Source organism: Anabrus simplex, chromosome 1 (assembly GCF_040414725.1).
Source record: "Anabrus simplex isolate iqAnaSimp1 chromosome 1, ASM4041472v1, whole genome shotgun sequence".
NCBI lineage: Eukaryota > Metazoa > Arthropoda > Insecta > Orthoptera > Tettigoniidae > Anabrus > Anabrus simplex.
In genome coordinates this window covers 1,073,076,352-1,073,103,936 of record NC_090265.1, presented here as the reverse complement: position 1 = coordinate 1,073,103,936, position 27,585 = coordinate 1,073,076,352, and the positions used below count along the sequence as shown (strand labels likewise).

At 39.0% G+C, this 27,585-nt stretch overlaps 1 protein-coding gene across 2 annotated transcripts in view; it reads right to left on the bottom strand.

Annotated features, from left to right (window-relative positions):
* Tti1 (Telo2 interacting protein 1) overlaps nt 1-27,585 on the bottom strand; it is a 160,561-nt gene that overhangs the window by 120,713 nt on the left and 12,263 nt on the right. For both annotated transcript variants that reach the window (XM_068228387.1, XM_068228392.1), the window contains 3 exons: nt 13,185-13,362; nt 10,508-10,685; nt 458-795 (listed from right to left, as the gene is read on the bottom strand). In XM_068228387.1, the coding sequence (XP_068084488.1) occupies nt 458-795; nt 10,508-10,685; nt 13,185-13,362 (694 nt within the window). The remainder of the gene's footprint in view (nt 1-457; nt 796-10,507; nt 10,686-13,184; nt 13,363-27,585) is intronic.

Below are 27,585 nucleotides of genomic sequence, written 5' to 3'. Positions count from 1 at the left end.
TTTTTGAACACTTTCGTCTGAAACGTGGCCTTGTATGGAAGTGAAACATGGACGATAACTAGTTCAGAAAGAAAGAGAATAAAAGCATTTGAAATGTGATGTTAAGAGAAGAATGCTGAAGGTGAGATGGGTGGATCGAATCATGAATGAAAAGGTACTGAATCGAATTGGTATGAGAGAAGAACGATTTGGCGATATTTGATGAGAAGAAGAGATAGAATGATAGGACACATCTTAAGACACCCTGGACTAGTACAGTTGGTTTCTGAAGAAATTGTAGGCAGTAAGAACAGTAGGGGTGGATCAAGGTACGAATATGACAAGCAGATTAGCGCATATGTATGATGTAGTTATGTAGAAATGAAAAGGTTAGCACAAGATGGGGCGATATGGAGAGCTCCATCAAACCAGTCTATAGACTGATGACTCAAACAACACATAAGAACAAGAAACTTACCTCAAGCATTTTTCCAGAAGCAAGTGATATGAGGCTGCCAACTCTAACCTCACTTTCCAGTGAGCATGTTGCTGTAAGGGAGTAAATGATTCGAGCAAAACTGCAACTTTTTGCACAATGTCTGCCACCCACTGTGGACTGCGAATCTGGTTCTCCAGGGCCCTCATCAAGTTCTGCTTGCTATCATTGTCCTTTATCTCAATTCCTGGTTCATCCACAGGCACCAACTGATCAGACACTTTTGCTACTATACGTAACTTTGGAGGTGGTAATTCTTTGGTTATGGCATCATCTTCTATCATAAGAACCACAATTTTACTCCATGCCCTTAGTGCCATCTACAAATGAACCATATTTATTGTAGTAAATATTTATTTCATAAAATTTATAACAGGAAATTCAAATCAATACATTTTAATATCATGCAGTAAGAACCAAGATTTTGGAGAAAACCCGGAAGGAATTAGTGAAGAAAGCACGATCTGTACTTTAGCAGGAAAGGACTATGATTTAAAAAAAAGTAACAGCATCATACAACCTGCACTCAGCAAGTGAAATTTTGACACAAGCGTGATAAACAGATATAACTTGAAAAAAAAATTCTCTCACCCATGGGTAAATAATGCAAGTATTGAGCTCAAATTATTATTATTATTATTATTATTATTATTATTATTATTATTATTTTATGATTATTATTATTACATGTAATGTATGGCTATGAAGTGTTACATCCAGTTAGTATTTGTATTATTATTATGATATGATCGCGTTGATTGTGAGGTTACGTCGTGAAACAAGCGCTGTACATAAATATTTTTATGAGTTCAGTTAATGTAAATACCTGTAAATTAATATTATATAATTTATTATTATTACCTGTATGTGATGTGTAATCCGCTACAGAATTGTGAAACACACTGTAACTTCCAGAATGGCACTAGATGATGGTAGAATATTCTGTATATTATAATCCTGTTGTTAGGCACTCTAGATTTTCGAGAAGGTATGTTTTGTAACGTATCTTTCTAGAAGCCTGGCCAGGCACATATATAAGGAGGCGGTCTTGATGGTTATCCACCTTGACAGGACCAACCCACTTAGGTGCGAGACCTGCATGAAACCCTCCAATCTTATTACTGACTGGGTGGTTATACTGCAGTACTTGTTGGCCTGGTAGGAAGATCTGAGTCTCTTCGACATCTTGAGCCTTGGCCTGGTTAAGGGATCTCTTCACGACCAAATCTTGCTTCTCCTTGATGTTCTACTGCTGCTGCCACTTTGCCAGGGAAACAGTTGCATTATCTTGACCTGAAGTGGGTGGTGGACGAATCTCCCAATCCCCGGTGCCGTATAGCTGTCGAGCAAGGAACAGTTGAGGCATCGTCGCAGGGCAAAGAGAGACTGCAGTATCTGACGGTCTCACAGTCGATGTTCTTTGTCTATCAGGCGGACCCATAGCATCCTTTTCAGCTCCTGGTTTCGTGGTTCTGTTGGATTGGCCCTTGGATTGTAGATAGGGGTGGTTCTGTGCTCCACACCCCATTCTTTCATTTGCTGCCACTTCCTCGAAATGAACTGACTCCCATTGTCTGACAAAATGCACCGTGGATAACCGTAGCGACTGAATACCTCGCCTTGTAGCAGACTAGTGATGCATCCTGTTGTGGCTTCAGGTATCAGAAAGGCTTCAATCCACCTTGTGAAGAGGTTGGTGACTAGGAGTCCTGTTTTACCCCGTGGTGTTCTAGGGTAACGACACATCAAGTCCAGGGCTATGACCTCCAACAGGCGTTGTGGCAGTCTTCCTCGTTGGCTGGAATCTGCATTCCTGTTGCTAGCCTAGGTGCAGGCACAGATGTAGCACCCCTTCACATAGTCCAGGATGTCTTTCTGCATGTTGACCCAGAAGAATCTTCTTCGCCTCCTGGATGTCCGGCTTCAGTCCTGTCGTGGAACTTCTCAAGGATGTCTGCCGTGTGCTGTCTGAGGATCACCACTACTGCAGGCATGTCGGAGAGGTGCGACCTGTACATCAAGAGTCCTTCGTCAACCCAGAAGTTCTGGCAGCACATCTCGAATTCTCTCGGGATAAGTCGACTATCGGTGATCTGTCTCTTAATCCACGGTGTCATGGTCCTACAGGGCTTGTCTTGTTCTTACTACTGTTTGATCATTCCCAGATCAAGTTCCTTCTTGATGGTCATAAGGACGGGTTCCTTAGGCTCACTCTAGTGTTTTCGTGGGAACTCCCTCTCGACAATGGTGCTCCTAGCTTCAGGTTCCATCGCCGGGTGCCTATGTTCGTCGGTCCTGGGACGTGACACACATCGAAATCAAAATCTGCGATTAACAGAGCCCATTGCATCAATTTAGATTTTGAGCCAGATACCGAGTTCAACCATTTGAGAGCGGCGTTATTGGCGTAGAGATGGAACTTCCTTCCTTCCAAGTAGCCTCTGAATTTGCCAATGGCCCACACCACGGCTAAGGCTTCCATCTCGGCAGTGCAGTAGCGCTGTTCGGTGGGAGAAAGCTTCCTGCTGGCATACTAGATTATGTCCCTTCCGTCATCGCTCCTCTCCTGGAATAACACTGCTCCTAAGCCGGAGTCACTGGCGTCTCTCTGCAGGCACATCTTCCCTAGAGGGTCCAGATGGGCTAGACCGGGAGCGTTGCGTATCGCTACGTTATGTAATGCCTTGGAATGCAGCCTCTTCCTTGCTAGTCCATTGAAACGGACGGTTGTTATGAAGTAGAGCGGAGAGTGGTATTGCTTTCTCTTCAAAGTGTGGTACAAAGCTGCTATACCATCCACACAAGCCAAGGAACTAACGTACTTGTCTCTTGGCCCGCGGATGTTCAGTTTCTTCGACAGCTCAATTCTTCTTCGGTTGCCTTTCTAAGCTTTCAAATGTTAGGACATAGCCAAGATATTCTATGCGGGACTGGGCGAAGTGGCACTTCTCCAGATGGCAACTCAGTCCATGAACCTTCAGTCTTGAAAATTCTTGCTGTGAATTAAAATGTCGTTGAGATACACTTGGAAAAAATCTCCAACATATCCTGATAATACCTCATCCATCAGTCGCATGATGGTGGCAGGAGCATTCTTCAATCCAAAAGGCATTACTGCAAACTAGTACAGTCCTCTCGGTGTCATGAAAGTGGTCAGTGGTCTAGAACTTTCTTCGACTTCCACTTGCCAGTATCCGGAGTTAAGATCCAGTTTGCTGAAAATCCTAGACCCACTTACTTGTTTCAGCGAGTCTTTCAGGTCAGGTATGGGGTAGGCATCACTAACGGTCTTCTCGTTCCACCTGCAGAAGTCCACACATAGTTGATACTCCCCATTCTTCTTTTTCTTCTTCTTCTTTGGTAGGACGATAGATGAAGCCCAACAGGATGTAGATGAGATGCCCTTCCATCTCCTGAATCTTCTGGATGATGAAGTTGCATTTATCCGGGTTGATTGGATATGGACGGTCCTTAATGGGCGATGTAGTGTTGCATTCAATGGTGTGCGTTACCGTTGTAGTCCGTCCTATTTTATTGGTGATGACTTCCGGAAAGTCCTTTAAGGTGTGCCTCAGCTCCTCTTCTGCACTGGGTCGAAAATGTGTTAACTGGATATCTCCCAGGTCTACGTCGACTTCCATATCCTTGCGAGTCCGGAGATTTCCATCGGGCCAGGTGACCCTCAGACGTCTGTCTTTTCCCAAAAAGACTTCATGAGCTGCATAGTCTAGGATCATCTTGTATTGCACCAGAAAGTCATGACCTAATATGATGTCAGGTGTCAGGTTCTGAATCACTGCAACGTCAATTACAATAGGCATGCTCATACATTTAGCGGTTAGGTTAGTCTGTCCTTGGATGGAATATGTTACCCCGTCCGCTGCTCCCACTACCCTTCCGTGGTGGTGAGACTTCACAAGCGGTAGTAATCTAACAAATGAATGGCTCGCTTGGCAGTCGAGTATGGCTGAAAAATTCTCGTTACCAATCCTTAAGATGATAACAGGGTGGGGTTGGCCTATTCTACGCACTATCTGGGTTGTGATACTTTCACTAGGAGTTGAATCTTATCGTGGAGTAGCTCTGTGATATCTGGTAAGATCTCGTTTTTGCTTCCTTCTGGGTGCAGACGTTTGAAGAGTTGGTACTTCTATAGGACGAATGCGCTAGCTCTCATGCCAGTGGGTTGTGCTTCAGTCAGTAGCTTCCTTTTCACGGAGCTCTTCACCCCTTCGGAATCAAACCTAGCGAGGAAGACCATTCAAGTTATTCCATCAAGTAGCGGCTTGCCCCTGTAATCGCGGCGTGATGAGTTGCATGAAGATGTTCTCTGCTAAATTAGTCCTTCCTAATAGGCTGACCGATTCCTCAACGAAGCAAGTCGGGTTCTCTTCCAGTCGCCCGTGGTATTCTGCAAGGCTCTCTACAATCACCTTCAGGTCTAGGAGTCCTGTATTGCCGGTTAGGTTTGAGCGGGTTGGAAGTGTGGCGGTACGTCCTATTTGAGTTAATCTATTTTCTACTGCATGAAGGGTGCTTTCCTTTATATTCTGCACATCTCCCTTGATGGTCCAAATTTGGTTTTCTAACCTTCCTTCAACAGCAGAAATACGGCTCCCGAAATTTCCCTCGACGGCAGAGATACGACTTTCAAAATTTCCCTCGATGTTAGAAATCCTCCCCTCAACCTGCTGTTTTATGCCGAAACCTGGATTTCCACCTCCTCCTCGAGGTTCACGATACCCCCTTCCAGCTGGCTTACTCTACTATTGATCTGGTCAACCTATCCCAGTTTTGACATGATGTCTGATGTCTGCTGCATTAATCGATTGGTGCCGTCGCTAATTTGCGATTAAATTTCGTCATTCCCGGTTGAAATTTTTTATTCTAGGCTCTGTTCAAGTTTCTAAACCTGCGTGTACACTTGTAATATTTGTCCGGTTAAAAGTGAGTTAGAGTCTGAAATTTTGCCAGAAAGCTTGTCATTTACGTCTGAAATTTTATCATTTACTTTCGAAATTTGATCTGCAATCCGTCTTGTTAGGCCGGAATTGATGTCTGAAATTTTCCTGTTAGGCTGGAACTGACGTCTGAAATTTTGTCATTTAGCGCCTGCATCATGGTCATTAGGTTAGAACACATTTCGGTTATATTTACCTCTTCTTCTGTCTCCGAATCTTTGTCGAGTTTGATGAAGAACTTTTCGGGATCTTCTCCTTTTTCCACGAGATCTTCCTGTAGCCGCGCCTGTAGCATTTTTGTCTTCCCGTTCATAGGGAGATTCTTTCTGGTGAGTTCGTCCTTGAGTTGTTTCAGTGACATATTCTCTAGTATCACTTGCATTATGATCTACTACACACTTACATTCGTATTTACTTGTAAATTTTTTTCATCATGTCATGGTCACCAGTTAACGTATCCACCAAGACGCACACGAAATGCTGTATTCACATCTATTTACAAATTAAACACACACATAACCTTAGTCACTGCTGTCACTAGCAAAATACACACATCAACAAAGCCACCATTCTAAAAATTGCCCATCATGGCACATGGAGGTTACAACCTTAAAACACTGTTGAAACAATTGACTGCTTACAAAAATGGTCGTACAACACGTGTTCACCAGTAACACCTGTTACACCATACCTCTACTAAGCAATAACTCATCTCTACCGTCAAGACTGCCACGTTATATGTGTGCCTGGCCACGCTTCTAGAAAGATACGTTACAAAAAATACTTTCTCGAAAATTCTAGAGTGCCTAACAACATGATTATAACGTACAGAATATTCAACCATCATCTAGTGCCATTCTGGAAGTTACAATGTGTTTCACAATTCTGTAGTGGATTACACATAATATACAGGTAATAATAAATTGTATGTATGTTGGGTATTCAGCCCGAAGGCTGGTTTGATCCTCTGCAGCTCTGCCAACAGCTGTCATAAATAGCCTAAGCGTCACTGAAGAGGCGTATTAGGGAAATGAGGAGTGAGGTAGTTTCCCGTTGCTTTCCTCACCGAGCCAGCCGCTGCTATTAGATATCAGTCTGCCAAGCCCACTGAAATGCATGCACCAACTGGCCCTATGAGCGATATTTTCACACCATTCATAACAGGGACTGGCTGCATAAGCATTGCAGGAAAGGACTATGATTTAAAAAAAGTAACAGCATCATACAACCTGCACTCAGCAAGTGAAACTTTGACACAAGCGTGATAAACAGATATAACTTGAACTATAACTTGGGTATTCAGCCCGAAGGCTGGTTTGATCCTCTGCCGCTCCGCCAACAGCTGTCATAAATAGCCTAGGCGTCACTGAAGAGGCGTATTAGGGAAATGAGGAGTGAGGTAGTTTCCCTTGCTTTCCTCACCGAGCCAGCTGCTGCTATAACACTACATTTAATACTCTTCTTCCCGACTCTTGCACTGTAAGAGATAGAAATAATTAGTTTTGAGGTGAAAATACAAATGATCACGATAACAGGATCAAAATAAAAAAATTGAATAAGATTTTTGATAACAAATATTTTGAACCACTATGTCTTGTTATTAATGATAATAATTGTACTCAGAGGTACACCCGCTCCGCTCATTCAAATGAAGTGCCTTGAGGAATGCCATCTGATATACAAAGTTTGCAACAACTTGTGCAAGAAGTTTGAACTTTTCTTCACAGATGTCTCTACCAAAAATAACTCATATCATGCCCTCTGGCATAAAGAGGAACTATTATAATTGTTAAGTAATTTTGTATTCCTAGGTTTCCTAAAATGAGTTGATTATTCTTTGCTTTTGGTGTATTACAGTTTGCTACACTTCTATCCCATCCCGCCAACTTGAGATGTTAGCCAATAGAAAATTTTGTGTATTTAATTTTCAACCAATAATCGTTTTCTTTTATCTATTTAGTTATCCAATAAAATTTGGAGTTGTGTCGGGCCTTGGCCCAGAGCTCTCTAGAACTTTCCTCTTGGGTATAAAAGCTGGCACTTTTTCGAGCCACCTTATTGATCGTCCAGTCTACGAGTGTGTGTTAATAGAGGAGGCGGGGGCGTCTCGCCCGGCATCGAGTATTCCATCAGCTTCAGATAATGGCAGCCCTTATATAACTATGTGATAGCCTCTGAAAGCTAGCTCGAGGGGAAGGTTTCCAATCATCAATAATGTAACCTTAAATTTCCGAAAATTTAAATTTCTACTTTGAATGTAAATTTCAAACAAGTTAACAGAACTTAGCTGAAAGCCGGGAATAGAGACTGTGTTACCCTCTCGCGTTCCCTATCAACTTGATTTTGAGGTGACTATGGTTCATAACCTGTTTCAGTTTGAAATCATTGTAATTTAAATTTTCTCTCTATCTAGTCAGCTTGGTAGCTTAATCTTAGCCTCTGTGGCTTCGGGCCAAAAGCCCAAATAGGGTTTTAATCCTTTAATTGCAAATTTCAAGGAATGCAAGTGTCTGCCTCCATCTCATTTCGATTTTTCAGCCAGTAACTTTAACCTGTAGTTTTTCCACAAAGGCCCAGTAAAATGGGTTCTCGATACCCCTGTATAATTTCTTTTGTGTAAATAGGCAGACTGTTGATACGGTCTTGTTAAATGTAGGTTGTGCCTAAACAGGCCTGGAAAGTGTTAATTTTATTGAGCAAAGATACTCTGGTTATTAATGTAAAAGTTTAAGGTTGCCTTGAGAAGGCTGTAAGGGTATAAGGTTTGAAGCGCAGTCTCCTAGATAAATTCATAGAGCATAGATGCTCTTTCTATTCATGTAGAGATGTTAGTGTAAATATTGAATGGTGCCTTTTGGAAGGCAGTAACGTTGTGGTCTCCTAGATAATTTTGTGGAGCAAAAGATGCTCTTGGAAGATTGTACATTGTTAATACTCCGTAAATGAAATTGGGAGATCTGTCTCCTTGACTACTGAGTGGATGGAGCAATAGTGCTCAAGTAACATTTGTAAAATTGGGAGCTTTAAGCTCAGATTGTTAATTGATAATTTTGTTGATTTTTCTGATTTCTCCAATTTTGTACCTAAGCTAACGAGCTAGTTCTGTATCTGAGAGCTTGTTCTGTCGCTGAGCGACTTGTTTTTTTAAAATTTAGCATCTGAACAACAACACCAACAACAAAAAAAGCAGAAAAAGAAATATAGCTCCGATTTTGAAGTTTTAAATTAATCTTCTCATTGAATAATATGGACCCATTCATGCTCGCACCTTCTTTTACCTCTGTCCACCACGGTATCCCCGTAACAATAATAATACTAAAGTACTTTTACAGGTTTTGGAGATGCTGAGGTGCCAGAATTTTGTCCCTTAGGTGTTCTTTAACATGCCAGTAAATCTACTGACACAAGGGTGACATATTTAAGCACCTTCATATACAAGGTCTTTATTTATGCTTGGCAAGGACTTTCTCACTTGACCTTGGCCGCCGATGACAGGTCGCTACCGGCTGCTGGCGCGCGTGGTTTCCGGCACTTCCTGCAGTGGCTGAGAGCTAAGCTACAAGATAGCAGGGGATTCAATGAAACTACTGCATACTGTATGTCGTATTGTATAGTGTTTTATTGTGATTGTATATAGTGCTGTAATGTATGTTAAATATTCGTTACGTGAACGTGTATATCTGCACAATACTTACATTAAGTGCAAAAAATCGTGCGCTAGGACAAGACAAAAGTTTCGAGTGAAATCTCCAGGGAGACCCATTCCTATCAATCGGACAATAAAACAATTGGCCAAGAGATTCAAACGTACACGTTCAGTAAACAATAAAAATAGATGTAAAGGTCGTTAACTCCTTACTGAAGCGTGTTTGGTACGAGGATCATAAGTAAAAAATCTGTGGCCCCCTCGTAGCCCAGATTTAACGGCATGTGATTTTTATTTGTGGGGAATGTTAAAAAATGTAGTTTATGGGAACAACTCTCACACACTAGATGAACTTAAGGACAATATAAGAGCTGCAATTGCATCCATCAGTGCTGAAGAACTTGGCAGAGTAACTGAAAATTTCATTAGGAGATGCCGATTATATTTGACAGCACATGGGGAACATTTTCAGCGTAAACTGTGAAAATGGTGAGTAAAATGCATGATAAATGCATGACGATGCATGATAATGATTTTGAGCATAAACTGTAAACATGGTGCATAAAATGCATGATAATGATTTTGAGCACCGTATTCTGCCGTACATACGCACGCGCGGTAGCCAGCAACTGAACCGTCACAGGCAGCCAAGGTCGAGTGAGAAAGTTCTTGCCAAGCATAAATAAAGACCCCGTACCACCAGAATGAGCAGGGATCAAATCTGCCAACTTGAGCTCAGAAGCCCAGCTCTCTACCCAGCCCAGCTCACAAGAAAGGAAAAGAATTAAATTATGCCAAAAATGTACGATATGTATTTGCATTACTTTGGAAAATTATAAAGCAAAACTAAACCCCATGGTGCTAAAGCCCTGTAGGGCCCTGGCCTAACAAGTTATCACTGTTCAGCCCAAAAGCTTACAGATTGTGATGTGACGTAGTCTGCATTACTAATCCTATTGGCCGTTATTCTTGGCTCTCTAGATTGGGGCGCTAACTCACAGTTAGGTAGCTCTTGAATTGTTCTCAAATAGGATGAGTGGACCTTGGACCAGCCCCCAGATCCAGGTAAAAATCCTTGACTTGGCCACGAATCACACCCGGGCCCGGGTAAGAGGTAGACGCGATAAAAACAGCATTTTCTTCTTTACTGTGAATGTTATACATGATTCTTTTTCACGGTTTTCATATTTTACTAGGTTTGCCATTAATTATAGGTTACCTCATTTCTGTACTATACATCCAATTCTCAACAGATGATACTAAGCCCTGTTCTATATTTTGGCTCAAAAGGTGAGGCAATTATTTAATTAATGTTCATAGACTGTAGGAAACAAAGTTACTATCATCTCTGATAGTGGAAATTTTTTTTACTATAAGACAAACTGATGATAAAACAGCGATAAAATAACATTAAAAGGAACTTACGAATGTCACTCGATGGCCTTGTTTATCATCACCAATTGCTACTTTATGTAGCCCAGTCAGTATACCAGGAAGAACAAACATAAGCATTTCAGCCACTTGATGTCTCAGGCCAGATGAAATGACTTTTGATCCATCGTGTACCTGGGCAATCGTCATGATGAAAGAAATGGCTGCAGCTCTAAAATTAGGATGTAAACATCACAATTTACATAGAAGTATTAAAACTAATAATTCTGAACACAGAACATAATAAAAAGTAAGACCAGTCACAAGAGAAAAGCAAATTTTACCACAAAAAAAAAAAAAAAAATATATATATATATATATATATATATATATCCACAAATATAAATAATACTGTGTTACCTGAAGTAAGGCCTCAAATGTTATTTTCTGTGCGAACTGTTTGTAACTCTTGCCATGATAACAAAGAGCACCTAAAAATCATGCAGTTGGTTATTATGTAAAATTGGTATTTAGAAATAGTAATTCTTTTTAGGTGAACTAAATTAAATATGGTAAGGCCTATAAGCATGGCTCCTAAATGTGCTAATGGAACCCTTAAGCACTGTTTCAGCTAGTGTTTATGAAGGCTTCAAACTGTTCACAAAAGTTAACAAGAAATGTAGGGGTGGTCTCCCGGGCTTCTAACATTAAGCTAACCACAGTCATTGATTCAAGATGGTAATTTCTCTAAAGAAATTGACAGATGGCTTGTAGGTGTGTATTCGGTGGCAATGATTTCCTCAGTCTGATTTTCATGTATCTCCAACTTGACATTATATTCAATGATGTATCTATCACGAGAGTTTAGCTTAAAATTTGATATCTGCTTGGTTGCTGTCAACATTAGAAAGCCCATGCATATCTTCACACTGAATCATATCTCCTTCAAGAAAATGAGAATGGCTGATCTGGCAGAGTGATGATATGAGTTTTGTAAGAGTGAACTTGACCATAGAATTTCAGAACATGAGTAAAGGTTTCAAACTCCCAGCAACAATGCCAAAAGAGGCTGGTACCCTGAGATCTGCCCAGTATAGTATGAACAGCTGATTCATTTGCAGTCATTTTAAAAGCTTCAGCCATTTGCTACATTATAGTCCTTGATGTACTCTAATTCATTTGTTTGTAGGGTATATTGCTTGAAAAGGAACACATCTTTCCCTTTATGCTCTTCCTTACTCCAATAACTCCATACTAGTCGCGTGTATGCATTTTGTAATTGACACTCAACACGCCAGAAAGTAATACAAGCAGCTAATTCTCTAGTTTCCAACACTCACTGAAATATTACAAAATTATATTGACTTCATCACTGCTGTCTTATAACCATTTTAACACTACTGAAGTTTGTATAATTCCATACAAATGTTAACATCTCCATAAAACAGATATTGGTATTGTGGAATATAAATATAAAATCAGTGTACAAATTTCATATTACATGTAGGTAAAACCTTAAATCATGAAACATTACATTACAGGAAGATTTTTGATGATGATGATGATGATGATAATAATAATTGTTACAAAGTTTCCGTGGCTCACAGAAGATTAGGAATTGCCTGAGTTGAATAGCTGGACAAGGAATTAGAGCAAGTTTTAATATAACAAATTTGGAAATTTTATTTCTCCCTCCTATGGATCATTTGAGCCGCACGACTCTATGATTTCTTGTAGTGACAACTGAATGAAAACTTGCTGAAATTTAAAATTACTGTATTGGACATAAACTTTAAAACATTGAAAATAAATTGAATGAGATCAACATTCTAATATCAAAGACGTTCTGCGTAACTGTCAGTCGTTATTAACTCACTAATTGAACAGATCCTTGAGGAACACTTCTGAATATGGTATCTTTCACATACTTGGTCACACAGCCTACACACAAAGTTTGTTTGGTTCATGGAATGCTTTGTTCCTACACATGTTGAAATGGAACCCATGAACAGCAAATCTTGTGACAATATGTCTCAGCCGGAAGCCCATTTCCAAACATTTCTGATCCATCATGGCCTCTGTCAAGTAAAAGTCGTCCCAAATGTCCCTCTTCTTTCTTCTTAGCTTACGCATCAGTTTAGCATATGCAGCACTTCCTGGCAAAATTAGATTGTATCTCAGATCCTCGATCAGGAAAATTTCCCTCACAAGCTTATAAACATGACGCGATCTTGTTGTCTTTGATACACTCTGGGTTCTTTTTAGAGAGTATATGTTTCTCATAAGCCAAAGATCCTGCAATACATCCATGATGAAATGTATCATGAAATGTATCAGCCGATATGCCCTATGTCTTCTAAAAGAATATAGTAAGCACATATGCTTCGGGAATGAAATCTATACTTTCCGAGATGGCACACTACATGCTACATTTAAGTAGAAATAACATTCAACTGAATAAAAACAACAGAAACAATCAATTTATTAAACTACAATCAAAAGGAAGTAGCAGAGACTAGCTGAAGCCTGCCAGATGTGTCAATTTTCAGTCGTTAATTCTGTGTAGCCAAAGGTCCTTGAATCTCGTCCTTTTCTCAATAGTTCTTAAGTAATATTGAACATGTTACTTCCTCTGATGGCAGTTATCGAGAAAATAGAAACTAAAATGACAAATAACTTTAAAATTATGTAAACTGGACATATATAGATCAGACTATCCAATAATTCTTACCTCAATGAACGTAGCTTTTCATTCTGCATAATCTGCACACATATATATATCCCTTGGCTCAATTGTGGAGCATGTGCACTTTTATATAACTGCTGAATAATATTAACTGTAATCTGATGTAGTAACTCAGTCGAACATTTCACAATGCTCAGTTTTAGTTCCTCAGGAACATCAGCCACTGAAAACAAGAGCCATCTCTTTATACAAGTACAAAACAAATTATTCATAATTTCAACATTCCCTGTGTTCTCCACCACATGGCTTCCATTTGTACAACCAGCCGTCAGGAAGGTCTGATGTAGGAATACTTCTGCAGCAACGAGGACTGATGCTATCCAGCATTAAGTCTCTCTTGCAAATCAGCTCTGCATTCTCAAATAGCTCTCCATATAGCAAGGACCTTTAGTATTCACTGAAGATCCTTGCACCTGACATAATCCAGCCACCTGAGCTACCTATGGCCAAGGGCGAGGGTGATTGGAATAAGGAAGAATTTAAGTGAATAATGATATTCGAATATTCACAAAGTTAAACATACTAATATAAAAATAATAACACAAAATTTAGAAAATATTCTATTGAACTTTTTCTAAATACGGATTTAAAGCAGCCAAGTGAAGTCCTAACGCAATATTTATTGTAGTGATATGCATTTATAAGAGAGAGCATAGACCATTAAATCAAAAATGGAAGAACAGAGACAGTAAATAAAAAAGGTGCCTAAGGTATTTGAGGACATATTAAAGGCAGTACAAAAAAAATCGTATCTGACAAATCTGACAAATAACGAAATGCACTGATGCAAAATTTGGTACACAGGTGGGGTAATGGTTGGAAAACAAGTTTATTCAATGTAAATGCTTTTAGCTGCAAAGACAGCTTCCATGCAAGACTGAAAACATAGACATGCACGAATCACATGATCCTTTCTGATCTTGAGCATTACTTGAATAACGGTGGCTTCTAGAGAATAAGTTGTATTGTTGGAATGTTGATTCACCTCCTGTTTCAACAACTACCCACATGTAATAATGTAAAAAAAAATTTAAACCACAGTTTTTTTTTGTTTTACTTTTTCTATTTGTTTTACGTCGCACCGACACAGATAGGTCTTATGGTGACGATGGGATAGGAAAGGCCTAGGAAGTGGAAGGAAGCGACTGTGGCCTTAATTAAGGTACAGCCCCGGCATTTGCCTGGTGAGAAAAAGGGGAAACAACGGAAAACCATCTTTAGGGCTGCCGACAGTGCGGCTCAAACCCACTATCTCCAAAATAATGGATACTGGCCACACTTAAGCGACTGCAAAACCACAGTTTAATCCTGATGCAAACATATAGGCAGAACATCTTGTGTTTGTACATAGACATAGTTCATTGGATAAGCAACCGTTGCATAAGCACTAGACTGGGTGGGAGCTCAAAAAACAGTGTATCACAGTATTTTTTGCTGTATAACTTATAAAGATTTTGGAAGTATTTATCACATTCAAAAAAATGTGTATCACAGCAGTATATACCATATTTACTTGCATAATTCCCACATTTAGAAGGCAAACCTCGAGGGGCAGGGGGGTGGAAATCCACTGACATTAAGCAATAACTACAGCAGAATATGTCTAGGGAGTCTGGACCACAGCTACTGCTGCACAGTCCAGCTCCATGGCTAAATGGTTAGCGTGCTGGCCTTTGGTCACAGGGGTCCCAGGTTTGATTCCCGGCAAGGTCAGGAATTTTAATCATCATTGATTAATTTCTCTGGCACAGGTGCTGGGTGTATGTGTCGTCTTCATCATCATTTCATCCTCATCACAACGTGCAGGTCGCCTACGGGCATCAAATCGAAAGACCTGCATCTGGCGAGCTGAACATGTCCTCGGACACTCCCGGCACTAAAGCCATACGCCATTTTATTTACCGCTGCATATGCAGCTGAGGCTAGGTGCTGGGGCGCACAGGGGCCCCAGCAAAGCCATTGACCTGGAGGCCATGTGTCTGCGGAATGTTAACCACAGGGTCTTTATATAACAGCCAATTTGTCTTGAAGGTTATTGCGGGCGAGGTGCAGCCTAGGTGACCATGGGACTGCCCTTGAAAAATGAACAGGATGTTAGTTTATGCATCAACCAACTTGTTCTGTACTGAATACCATTGTGGGTGAGGAAAAAACAAGGAGAGGTGCAGTGCAGGAGTCCAGGCCAAATCTGCTTCACAGCTTGTTGAAGGTTATCTATCCATGAAAGGTGAACAGGATGTTTGTGATGACTTGTAATTTTGAGTGAAGGTTAACAAGCAATAACTCCAGCCAACTGGTGAGGAGTGAAGGTGGGGCAGGGAGTATTTAAGGACAGGACCACGGCTTGCTAACCATCATCTAGTTAAAAGAAGAGAACTTCTCTACTACTTTTCTTTCTTCTTCAGTAAGTGAGTTGAAATTTATTTAGTTTGTTTTCTTATTTTGAAAAAAAAAAGAAAAAGAAATAATAATAATATTTTAAAGTAATGGACATGCTACTGAAATTGAATAAGATAGCAAAGGCACGTCAATTTCACAACAGAAAATTAAGTGAGTTGCAAATTTACCATCCTTAGGTGAAAGAACCGAAAGCAGCAGAAACACATTTTGGAAGGAAAATAATAGCTAACATTGAGGGTGAAGATAAGGAAAACGTGAGTGTTTTCCTACCAGCTAAATTTTCAAAACTCTCTACGGATGAATTAGAAGAAATGTAGAAAGGCATGGAGAAGGGATATCACCAAGTGTACAGTAGAATGTAGATAATTTCTTCATTTATTTTAACTAAGTATGCAGAAGTTTTCATTCTTTCTCAGATACAACTTTTTTCTCATTTCCATAATTGTTTTGTTATTTTAAAATAGTACGTGCTGCTTTTTTTTTTCAGGTCTGTGTTGCTATGATGAAGTGGAAGATTACGGCTGGATCAGAAAACCAGGCATATCTTATCATACAGTCATCGGTTACAGATACATCGAGGGGAGGAAGTCGAAAAAGTAAACAGGATGATCAACATGAACCGGGACAGCTGAGCGCAAAGCAATGCCAAAAACTCAATGAAAATTGTATAGCATTATGGAATAGAACTTGTGCTCTTTTAAGTTTCACAGTGTATGTGACTAACCTTAGTAGAGCTTATGAAAACCAGCAGGAGGTAACAGCTGCTCTAGTGAGATTTCTGTTATCCAAGTTTTTCGATTAATGAACATTTTTTACTGTTTATTGGTTACAACATATTAGATGAACTGTACATAATTGCCTTTTCCTCACAAGAGTCGACTAAAATTTCTTATTACTGGAATGCATGGATAGGTAAACTTCAGGACGAGTTTCCAAGCAAAGCTGTTTACTGTTCACTAAATGTCGTAGGGAGTGAGTTAGCTCGATGGTTATACTGTGCGATGACTGATTGTACATTCTTCATAAGTCATTGCTACAGCAAATGGTAGAGTTGTTTAGAGAATGTAGAAAAATTTAGCACCAGAATGTCATTTGTAACTTATTTTAGTCATAGAGTTTCCTTCGAACAAATGTAGAAAATTAGACATTAGACGGATGAATATGAGGGAAGGATGCAAGCTCATTTTGATAGAGAGTTTGAACACATTTGTGATTTTATGAGAGAGGTAAATGGATCTCTATTAATTTTTAATAAGTTTGAACCTAGCGAGGAGCGACAAGCTGCTGCTCAGCTAGAGCTGATTGAAAATCTAAACGAGAGGAATTGTGTGATCAGATTTTAGAAATTTATTTACACGCTCGCAGTGTTAATTGGCTAACTCTTCAGACAGAAGATATGTCTGTTTTACAATGTAAGCAAATTGAGGAAGCCTTTAGTTGTAGAGTGTACACACTGGCGGTAGTAAATGTTAAAATGAATTCTTACTTCCCGAAGATTTTGAAGATAAATCTTTTGTTTGGTTTAATGAAAGTGAGGAAAGCGCTTAATACACAAGCATTGAAACTAAATACTGTTCTGTGCACACATGTTCTTTGTGATGAAATCGCTAACAATTGTTTTCATACTAGGAACGCAGAAATTAATGAATGTATGAATATAAAACATTGGTACAATGATTATGTAACTACACTAATTTTGAAAAAATTGAGATTTTGATGCTCCTGATTTGGGTCGGTCTCTGTTACGAATTTGTGAATTAAGGATAAACATTAATAAATATGTTGGTTTTCACATGGGGAAATCGCAGAGTAGTCTAACATTGCCTTCAGCAATTAGAAACAAGAAGGCAGTTATTAATTTGCAGAACACACATGATGCTTGCTTTGCATGGAGTGTGGTTGCTGGCTTAGTTCCAGCTAAACATCATGTGAGTCGCATTTCTTCTTATCCACATTATAATTTAATTTTGAATTTAAAACATATACCAATCCCGATGGAATTCAAAAAATTTAAGATCAAAAAGAGATCTCTGTAAATGTATTTGGTGCTCAGTACGATGTAAACAGCTGGGTTTGCATAGGAAAGAAAGAAGATAATAAAAAGTTTACCCTTGTTCCTTTGTACGTTTCAAACAAAACTTGTAAAAAGAATATAGATCTACTAATGCTTCACATTGGTGACAGTGAGAAGTATCACTTCTGTTTAATTAAGAATCTTGCATGTCTTGTGCTCACATCCCTTTAGAAGTCTAAGAATAAAATTTATTTATGCAGACTATGTTTGCAAATTTTATACCAGACACAACGTATCTGTTTTAACCACATCTTCATGTGCCGTCCTGACAATGTCTAACAACATTTCAGCATGATTTAACAAGCACCACAAGAGCATCTCATTTTATTAGGTTGATTGATGTTAAAAACACCATCTAGCAGTTCTGCATCAGCTGGTGGACATTTACAGCGGTGTCGAATGACTTGCATACGGCTAACACCACTCAAGTGGATTTGGTGACTGACTACGGGATCAACATTTACCAGTTCCCGTATACAATTGATTTAGTAATGATTAGCAGTATTAGAACTAACAGTTCTGTGAATATTAATGCATGAAAGAGTCTCGATGATGAGCATTCTCAAGATGCAAGAATTTAGAACCTAGTTATTTTCAAATTTACTCATAATTTCATCCCTGTTTTTAATGTCGATTTGTATAGGCCGATATTTGTTTCATTTGTTTTATGTCAAATGTGTGTATGTACATTTGTTTAGTTATTAGATGTGTTACATTAAGGCTGAAGATGGCCAGCCCTGGCCAAAACTAGTCCCTAGTTAATGTAATTTAGAATATTGCACATTACAGTATTGAAAGGTGGACCATTACGACATTAATTGAATAATTATATTGTAAGGAACTAAATCATAAATATACAACAACTGTCCACAATTAAAAGATTTTACATTATGAAAAGAAAGGTCCCTTACTCAATATACTTGAGAATATTTATATTGATATTGACCAATACAACAATTCCTCACACAACTTAAATGAAATCAATGAGAAGAGGAACGTTTCGCTGGAAACTTTTGTTCCAATCATCTGCCTACAGTTTGTTAATAAAAACAAGTTTCACTGTCGACATTCCTGAACTAGACCTGCCCTTCCCTCAATATCTCCCTCCCGTACCTTACCCCTCCTCCTTCCCTCTTTCGCTTCCCCTCCCAACCAAATCAGCACTGACCCGCTGCTAGCTACACACATGTTTAGCGAGACATGAGACGACAGCCTTCTAACGAGTAAGTTTGATTGAGCCTATATCCTTTTCTTTCCTTTTCATGTGATATATATATTTTTTTCTTGTTTCACCCATTCATTCCTTCTTTTCTTTTCTTCCATTGCAGATGATGTGCACTCATTATCCCCTTATTGACGGTCTCACTACGTCGCCCAAAACAGATTTCCACTTTTAAAATGTTTAGCAAGTTTTATGTTAAACAAAAGAGTTTTTAGAAGAGAGGATTTTTCTACCTCAACATTCACATGTTTTTTATATGTTAATTATGATCATTGTCTTTTAATTCCACACATATTTCAGTGTTTTTATGTGTTTGCATATATATGTAATATTTTAGCTTCTACTGAAGATGGCCTTTAGATAGGCTGAAATATGTTTAGACATCCCATCTAATATAGATAGTTTTTTGTATTGAAAAGGAGGTCAGTATAAGACTTTTTTATTTGTAAAGTGATAACCGTCAATACAGAATTAGATTTATAACATGCAATGGTATGCATTACTATGTTACTAACTGCTTCTGTGTTCAAGTGACAACGCCATATCAGTAACATGTGACGATCATAAATGCACGACGCACTGCAATCTCAGCATGGGGATTCGATCAAGCTTGACAACGTGCAGGAAAGCAAAGGATGAATTGCAAGGCTGGCACACAAACAAGCTGACGCAGGAACACAGTGCACATATCTCCTACTAGCTTATCAGGCTGACTACAAATTTGACGTCAGATTTGTCGTTTAGAAAATAAATCTATGATTCAATTAATTACACTCGCCTTTTGTCATGATGATGTGCAAGTAAGGTGGTCATAACACATCGTCCTTTGAACATGTCCCCTGGGTAATGTTTTTTAAGTTTCAACTACGAGGCATGTTTTTTAATTAAGTACCATTTTGAAATAAATGAAAAACAGAGATTTTTTAAAATTTTATTTTTATATGAAAGCCTGTACATTACTCTACTTTTCAACATAATCCCCACCAATATTGAGGCACTTGTCATATTGTACAACGAGCTTTTGCATACCATCCTCATAGAAGTTGGCCGCCTGATTTGTCAGCCACTGCAACATGGTCATCTTGACACCATCATCGTCTTTGTGGCGTTTGCCGGCCATATGTTTCTTCAAGTGCAGGAACAAGTGGTAATCACTGGGCGCAAGATCGGGACTGTATGGAGGGTGATCGAGTTGTTCCCAGCGAAATGATGTGATGAGGTCTTGGGTTCGAAGAGCCACATGTGGGCGGGCATTGTCATGAAGCAAAAGGACACCCTTACTGAACATGCCACGCCTTTTGTTCTGAACTGAGTGGCGCAATCTCTTTAAGGTCTCACAATACTTTGCTGAATTGATTGTCTCACCGCGGGGCAAAAAGTCCACCAGTAACACCCCCTTTCTGTCCCAAAACACGGTACACATTATTTTCCGGGCAAACATTGTTTGCTTAAACTTCACTTTCTTGGGTGAAGTTGAATGTCGCCATTCCATAGACTGCTGTTTTGAATTAGGTGTAATGTAGGCCACCCAGGTTTCATCCCCTGTTACAATTTGACTCAAAAAGTCATCACCTTCCTCATGGTAACGCTCCAGGAAAGTTAAGGCACTGCCGAAACGTTTGCTTTTGTGCTCCTCTGTCAACATTTTTGGTACCTAGCGTGAGCACACCTTTCAGTAATTTAATCGTTCACTCATAATTTCATAAAGAACACTTCGAGAAAATTGAGGAAACACGTCAGATAACGACGTAATCGTAAAGCATCTGTTTTCTCTCACTGCTCGGTCACCAAATCTTCATTAATGGCTGAAGGTCGCCCATGCCGTTCTTCATCATGCACATCTTTGCAGCCACTTTTAAATGCTCGAACCCAATTTCTAACCATTCCATCGCTCACAATGTTTGGTCCATAAACTGCACAGTTTTCACGATGAATATCGAGAGCTTTCGAACCTCTTGCACTCAGAAAACGAATAACAGACCAGACTTCACAGTCGGCAGGACTCTCGATCGGCGAGGCCATTTCAAATGCTTGCCAACAAACGTACACAAGGGCGACTATTGCCGTAAGGGCATCTCAGCCTTGCTAACAGATGCAGGTACACAGCGCGCATGCACAGAATGCCGACCACAGCACTGCATCAGCGGAATATCAAAACGTTACTTACTTAAAAAACATGCCTCGTATTATCTCGGCATGTAGTACAGTTAGCCTATTGTTTTGAAGGCACATGGTAATTTGTTTCAAGTAATTGGTCTCAGCACAATGGGCTGAATGTTATAAAATTTCAATTAACATTTCCACAGCATGTGATGTAAAAAGTGACAGCATCACTATCTGCTCCCAGTCTGACGTCTTCATAGGTAACGATAGACCATTAAATTACATTACAGTCTTCAGTGAAGTTGTATTGAAATCCTTGCTCATTTTAACTGTGTATTCATGCAATATTTACCATGTTTAATTTGACTGTGGATGTACCGGCCTCAACCCATTATAATGTTGTACTAGTCAAAAGCTTTATTGGCAATTGCACGGCAACTCGTTATTATACAAATACCTTTTTTAATAATAGTTTCAAAGGCTACAGTATGTCCCCAGGTCTCTTAAAAAAAAATTCTGAAAATTTTCCACAAAATAGCCAAACCCCCTATTTTGGGACCTTAAAATTGGCATAAAAAGTGTGGCAGATATGCGAGTAAATACAGTAAATATACTTTGAACTTCAGTCATTCAGCCTTCTTTTGCAACCACCTCATCCAAAACTGAGGCTTATCAACTTCATTATTCCCACACCTTGTTAGAATTATTAATTAATTAAATTTAATTAAAGAACAGGGGCACACAAACTTAAATGTATTATGCTTCTTGATCAGTCAAGTTAGTTAAAAGATGCTGACATATCTTGGCTTCTCCAAGTTTCAAACTCACCATCCAAAATTATCGCACATGAGGATTTGACATGTGTACAGTATTTTGTGGAATCAATGGTACAAAATTTCATACTGGATTTAACAGAAGGTATGTAAGTTAGCAATCCAAGTGACGGTGGTTATGGTGAATGTTGTTTTAAGATGAAGTACCACTAGGCAATCTCCTCTATTAACAATACAGTTGAACCTGCTTTATACGTAACTCTATTCTGCGTAATTCGTACTTGTACGTAATTTCCTTTAGGTACCGGCAAAATGTAATTTAAAGGCGTGTTATTTAAACCTTGTGTACATAATCCATTTATACGTAATCCACTGTTATACGTATTAAGTGTCAGTGAAATATATCTGAGTTTTACGTAATTGTAATGAGCACATGCTTTTTTAAAAGAAACTACTGTATTTACGAAGTTTCCACTTTGTCGGCGAAAGCAGAAGTAGAACGGTCTCGTTTCGGTGTTGAAATAGAACACAAAGAGTTTTGCCGAGTGACATGATTGACACTTACTTATTGGCGGCTTAACAAAGGCCAACCGATCGAGTCATCTTCGCTCTCTATCTCGCTCCTCCTCTACCTTCGTCGTTTTTTACAATCACAATGCCGCCAAAGATTAAGTTACATTACAAGGAAAGTGAGCGGTTTTGGTGCGGAAACAAAAGAAAATACAGTAAATTTGTTTGAATATGAGAATTTCTTTCATGGAAACAACAGAGAAGTAAAATGTCCATGGTGCCGGCACGTGGTGTTTACTGTTGAACAGTAGTTTTGTCACTCAGTTGCTTTTGATTAGCCATGGAGAACAGAAAAAGGAAAAGTTATACCCTAGATGAAAAAGTAAAATTTATACGAGAAGTGGGCGCTAATCCACACAAAACAAAAACTGAAATTGCTTCAGACTTAGGGATTGCTTATACAACGCTATGTACAGTCATCAGTAAAAGAAACGCTATTTTGGATGAGTTCTTAAAACTGGGTTCAAAATCAGCAAAGCGCAGTCGTCAGCAAGAAGGAAGGTATGTAGATTTGGAGAAAGCACTTTTCACATGGTTCCAGCAAAAGTGGGCTGCAGCTCTACCACTTAGTGGCGACATGCTGAAGGCAAAGGCAATAGATTTAGCTAAAAAGATGAGTATCACTGCTGATTTCAAGGCTTCATCAGGATGGTTGCAAGGATTTAAAGATCGTCATGGAATCACAGGGAGAACAATTTGCGGCGAGTCAAAAGCTATAGACGACATCGCGGTGCAACACTGGAAAGAAGAGGTTCTGCCGGGTATCGTAAGCGATTATCAGCCTCCAAACATCTACAATTGTGATGAGACCGGTCTATTCTACAATCTCCTTCCCAGTAAAACATTAGCGGAAAGAGGTGACTCATGCCATGGAGGGAAGAAAAGTAAAATTTGTGTAACAGTACTTCTCGCCACCAATGCAGATGGATCTGATAAATTTCCTCCACTTGTGATAGGAAAATCGAAGAATCCGAGGTGTTTTAAGGGTGCGAAAAAAAAAAACCTACGGAATATGAATCCAACAGAAATTCTTGGATGACTATGCTTCTAATGGAACAGTGGTTGAAAAAACTGGACATTAAAATGAAAGAAACAGAAGAAGATCCTTCTTCTTATGGATCGATGTGCAGCACACATCCACCTCAAATCGTTCTGGAGAATGTCCGAGTGGAATTTTTCCCTCCTATCTGTACCAGTGTTCTACAACCGCTTGATTTGGGCATCATTGCAAATTTCAAAGTGCATTATAGAAAAATGCTGGTTCAACATTTGATAACACTTGAGTGATGCAGGAAATGAACCTCTCTCCATTAATTTGCTACAAGCTATGGACTTTATTTCGACTGCCTGGAAGCAGGTGTCATCCTCCACAATCAGCAACTGTTTCCACAAAGCTGGTGTCTTACTAGAAGAGGCCGCCTCCAATGATGATTATGGGGACGAAATTTTGTCTGGCAATGAGCTAATGCTACCAGAGGGTGTAGAATTCGATACTTCTGTGCATTTCGATGATAATCTGGCTGTATGTGGAGAACTACTGGATGAAGACATTATTGCTGATGTATGTCAACAACGCAGTGGTGATCGACCAGCTACAAGCGATAGTGACAGTGATGGAGATGGAAATAACGACTTGAATCTTGAAACACCTCAACTGAGTGAAGTGTTAAATGCAATCGATGTGTGTAGGAGTTACATCAGTGCGAAAAGTTGTAGTGAAAATGCTTTGAATTCCTTACTAAGTTTGCAAAAGGAGGTTTATACTCTTAATGCAAGAAAAGTGAAACAAGCCAAACTATCTAATTTCTTTAAGGCTGGACCAAGTTCAAAATAATATTTTCTGTCTTAATGTATTTATTATTTGCAAGGATTTACCCATGCAGGTCTATTCCATTGGTTTTTCAGTAAATGTATTTATTATTTGCAAGGATTTACACATGTAGGTCTATTCCATTTGTTTTTCAGTAAATATGTGGTGTATTGTGTAAGTCTGATTTCTAAGTAATTCTCAGTTACAAGTAGATATTTCTCTTCCCTTTGATATACGTATAAGTCAGGTTCAACTGTATCTCATAATTCCCTCAATTCTGAGGATTGTGATCTCCCGGGAGGCTATTGGTCAGTTGTCTCCATCTCTCGCGGTTCTCAGCCCGATGTGCTGCACCTAAGATATTCAACCCAGTTATACTCATGATAATGTTCAACCACTGAGTGGGAACTTGCCCACGATCTCTCTTGCCAGGAACATTTCCAAGAATGATCAATTTTTCTATGCTGTCATTCCACGTCATATCCAAAGAATTGTAAAACTCTTTGTTTACATAATGATGATAATCTGATTCTGATGTTGAGCTGGTTTATAATGGAATGATTTGTGCGAAATGCTGTCCAAGGTATGCGACACATTCTTCAGAGTGAAAAAAACTGAAGGGTCTCCACACTATGAAAAATTAAGGTATCGGCCAAAGAAAGGAAAGGGCCATGAAGGGCATGAAAATGAAAGACTCCCTAAGCCTCACGAACCTAATACCATCGGAGTCAGAAAAGAACAAGAGTTGACCAATGGAGGTCGAATAGGATAAATGAAACTGAGGAGCCTGGCACAAGAAAGCAATCAAAGTGAAGCTTTAATAAACAGCCTGATTGGCATCAGCAGATATATGTGACAGTGATTATAAGGGCTGATAATGAGACTGCTACCTCAAGACTTAAATTTAACCTGAGAGCCTGGTATGGCATGGACCAAATGTTGGCAGATATGAGGTTTGTTCCAACAAGAACGGGAAATGAAATGAAATGAACATTTTAACATCAAATAGACTGCATACAATTTTTAATTCCTCAATTTTAAGTGTGCATTCTAATTAGACAGTACGAGAGCATAGAATTACAGACATTAAGAAATTGAAGACAACTCATCAACCAGATGAGAATAATTTTATATTCATGACTTACAAGAATTCTCTTGTTACATATTAGGGATATTTAATATAGCATAATAGATGTTTAGGATTTAACCAATAAATATTCTGTTGTATGTAAATATGTATATGTATGAGTTAAGTATGACAATATTTTGTTTAATATTTAGATCGCCAAGTTTTTTTCACATTTTCTAAATCAGCTGATGATGGTGACATAATAGAGCACCGAAACATGTACTGGAATAAATAATGTTGTAAATATCATCCAACAACATTGTATTAGTATTGAAAAGGTGGAACCTGATAGACTTTAATTAATTGTGATCTCAGTTCAATACGGACAAATAAGATGAAGTTCCTTACGTTTAAAGACTATGGACCGTTCCTGAACCAGTTTGCGGACTGGCAAAGCAGTTTGTGCTCCAGAACAAGTACGGTTCGTCAGAGACATGCACAGTACACCAAAATAAGTGTGAGCTGTGCACTCTGCTCCATAGCTGTCACTTGGTGAAGTGTGAACAGCTGATCGGTATCATCTGGCGCGAGCAGACGACACGTTACACATACAATTAAATAGCAGTACGGTGTTGTTATACAATTATACAGTAAAGGTTAAAAAGTTATACAGTTAAAAAGTCATATTTGACTACACACTAATAAAGTAAGAGGCACGAAATAAAAACGAGAATGATGCATGACGATTTTGAAGGCGGTTCCTTGAATCACTAGCTCACTGGGACATTCTATATTAAATAAATAAATAATCTATCAAGCTCGGTGGATATATTACAAGATCCCAAAAGCAAAAACTGAAGATTATTTCGGCAAGTTATTATAATTTTTTTTAACTTGTTTGCAATTAGGTTTAAATGATATTCATTTTCACTACATGTATGAGTAACTCATAATTTAGTAACCAAAATTCTCTCTTTCTCTCTCTCTCTGCCTATAGAAGAAACAGTACCTCGCTATGACAATGAAACATTCAAGGAGCATTTTTGCGTCAGTAGGGAAATAATGGAAAATATTGCAGAACGGTATGAAGGAAGTGACCAGTACAAACATCAGTCTGGCCAATATGGAAAACTTTCTGCACTGAGTCAGGTTTGTCTGCAGCTGCTGCAATAATAATAATAATAATAATAATAATAATAATAATAATAATAATAATAATAATAATAATAATAATAATAATAATAATAATAATAATAATAATAATAATCGTTAAGTGTTGCTTTTCCAATAATGGTTCAATTTTTCCTGTGGTTTATTGAGCATCAGACTGCAAGTTTCTGGGATGTTGCAGATCGGTTTGACATTTCTTTGAGCTATCTAAATTGTCAAACGATTGACTGTCTTCATTAGCAACTTATCTCCACAAGTGATCAATTGGCCTACAGAAGGTGAGAAAGTAAATATTGAGCAACATTGGGAAAGTGGATTTCCAGGTGTCATTGGTGACATAGATGGCTGTCATATTGAAATTGATAAGCCTGCAAATGATCCCGACTCTTACATAAATAGAAAAGGACACTATTCCATACAGGTATATTTTATTTATCATAACATGTCTTCATAGTAAACCACTCTTATTAATGAATGCAAGCTGTTTGTGACCACAGGCGAAATTTTTTGGATGTGTTTCTGAGTATTTTTTAATGCTATTTGTTCGGGGGTCGACCCGTGTGGATCTTTTGCCCCTACTGGCACCATATTGTATGAACCTGCGTGTAATTGGAATTGTGGTAGTGTGGAGTGTTGTGTGTGAGGAAAGGAAGATTAAGGACGCCACAAAGGATGTCATTACAATTAAAAATCCTGACCCGGCTGGAAATCGATCCCGGGGCCGCCGGGTGACCGGCGGACGCGTTGCCCACTAGCAGAGTGTTTAGAAGTTCACCTCTTGGCAATAATTTAGAACAAAAAAATGTGATCAGTGTTTTCTTTTAGGTGACAGTGGTTATCCTCTGAAGAGAACCGTCTACATTATCGGTTTTTACGCTGCCAGTACTCGTGGTAGAATTATAAATTCACGTAATTCTGGAATAAAGTAATTCTTATTTTAGAAACAGGTCCATTAGTCTATAATTTTATTAATTGAGTCATTTTATTGCCAATTACCTTCCACTGAGTAGGCCTAACAAGATGTTTAGCAGAGATGAACAAGAACAGCTGTTTATTTATCCTCAAACAGGAATCTCCCACGTAATTGTGAACGCATGCGCATTGTAGTTTTTCTTGACCGTTCACGAACCGTTCCAACAGACTGTTGTTTAGCAACGGTTCCCAACGAGTACATAGCTCGCGCATGCGCTTACAT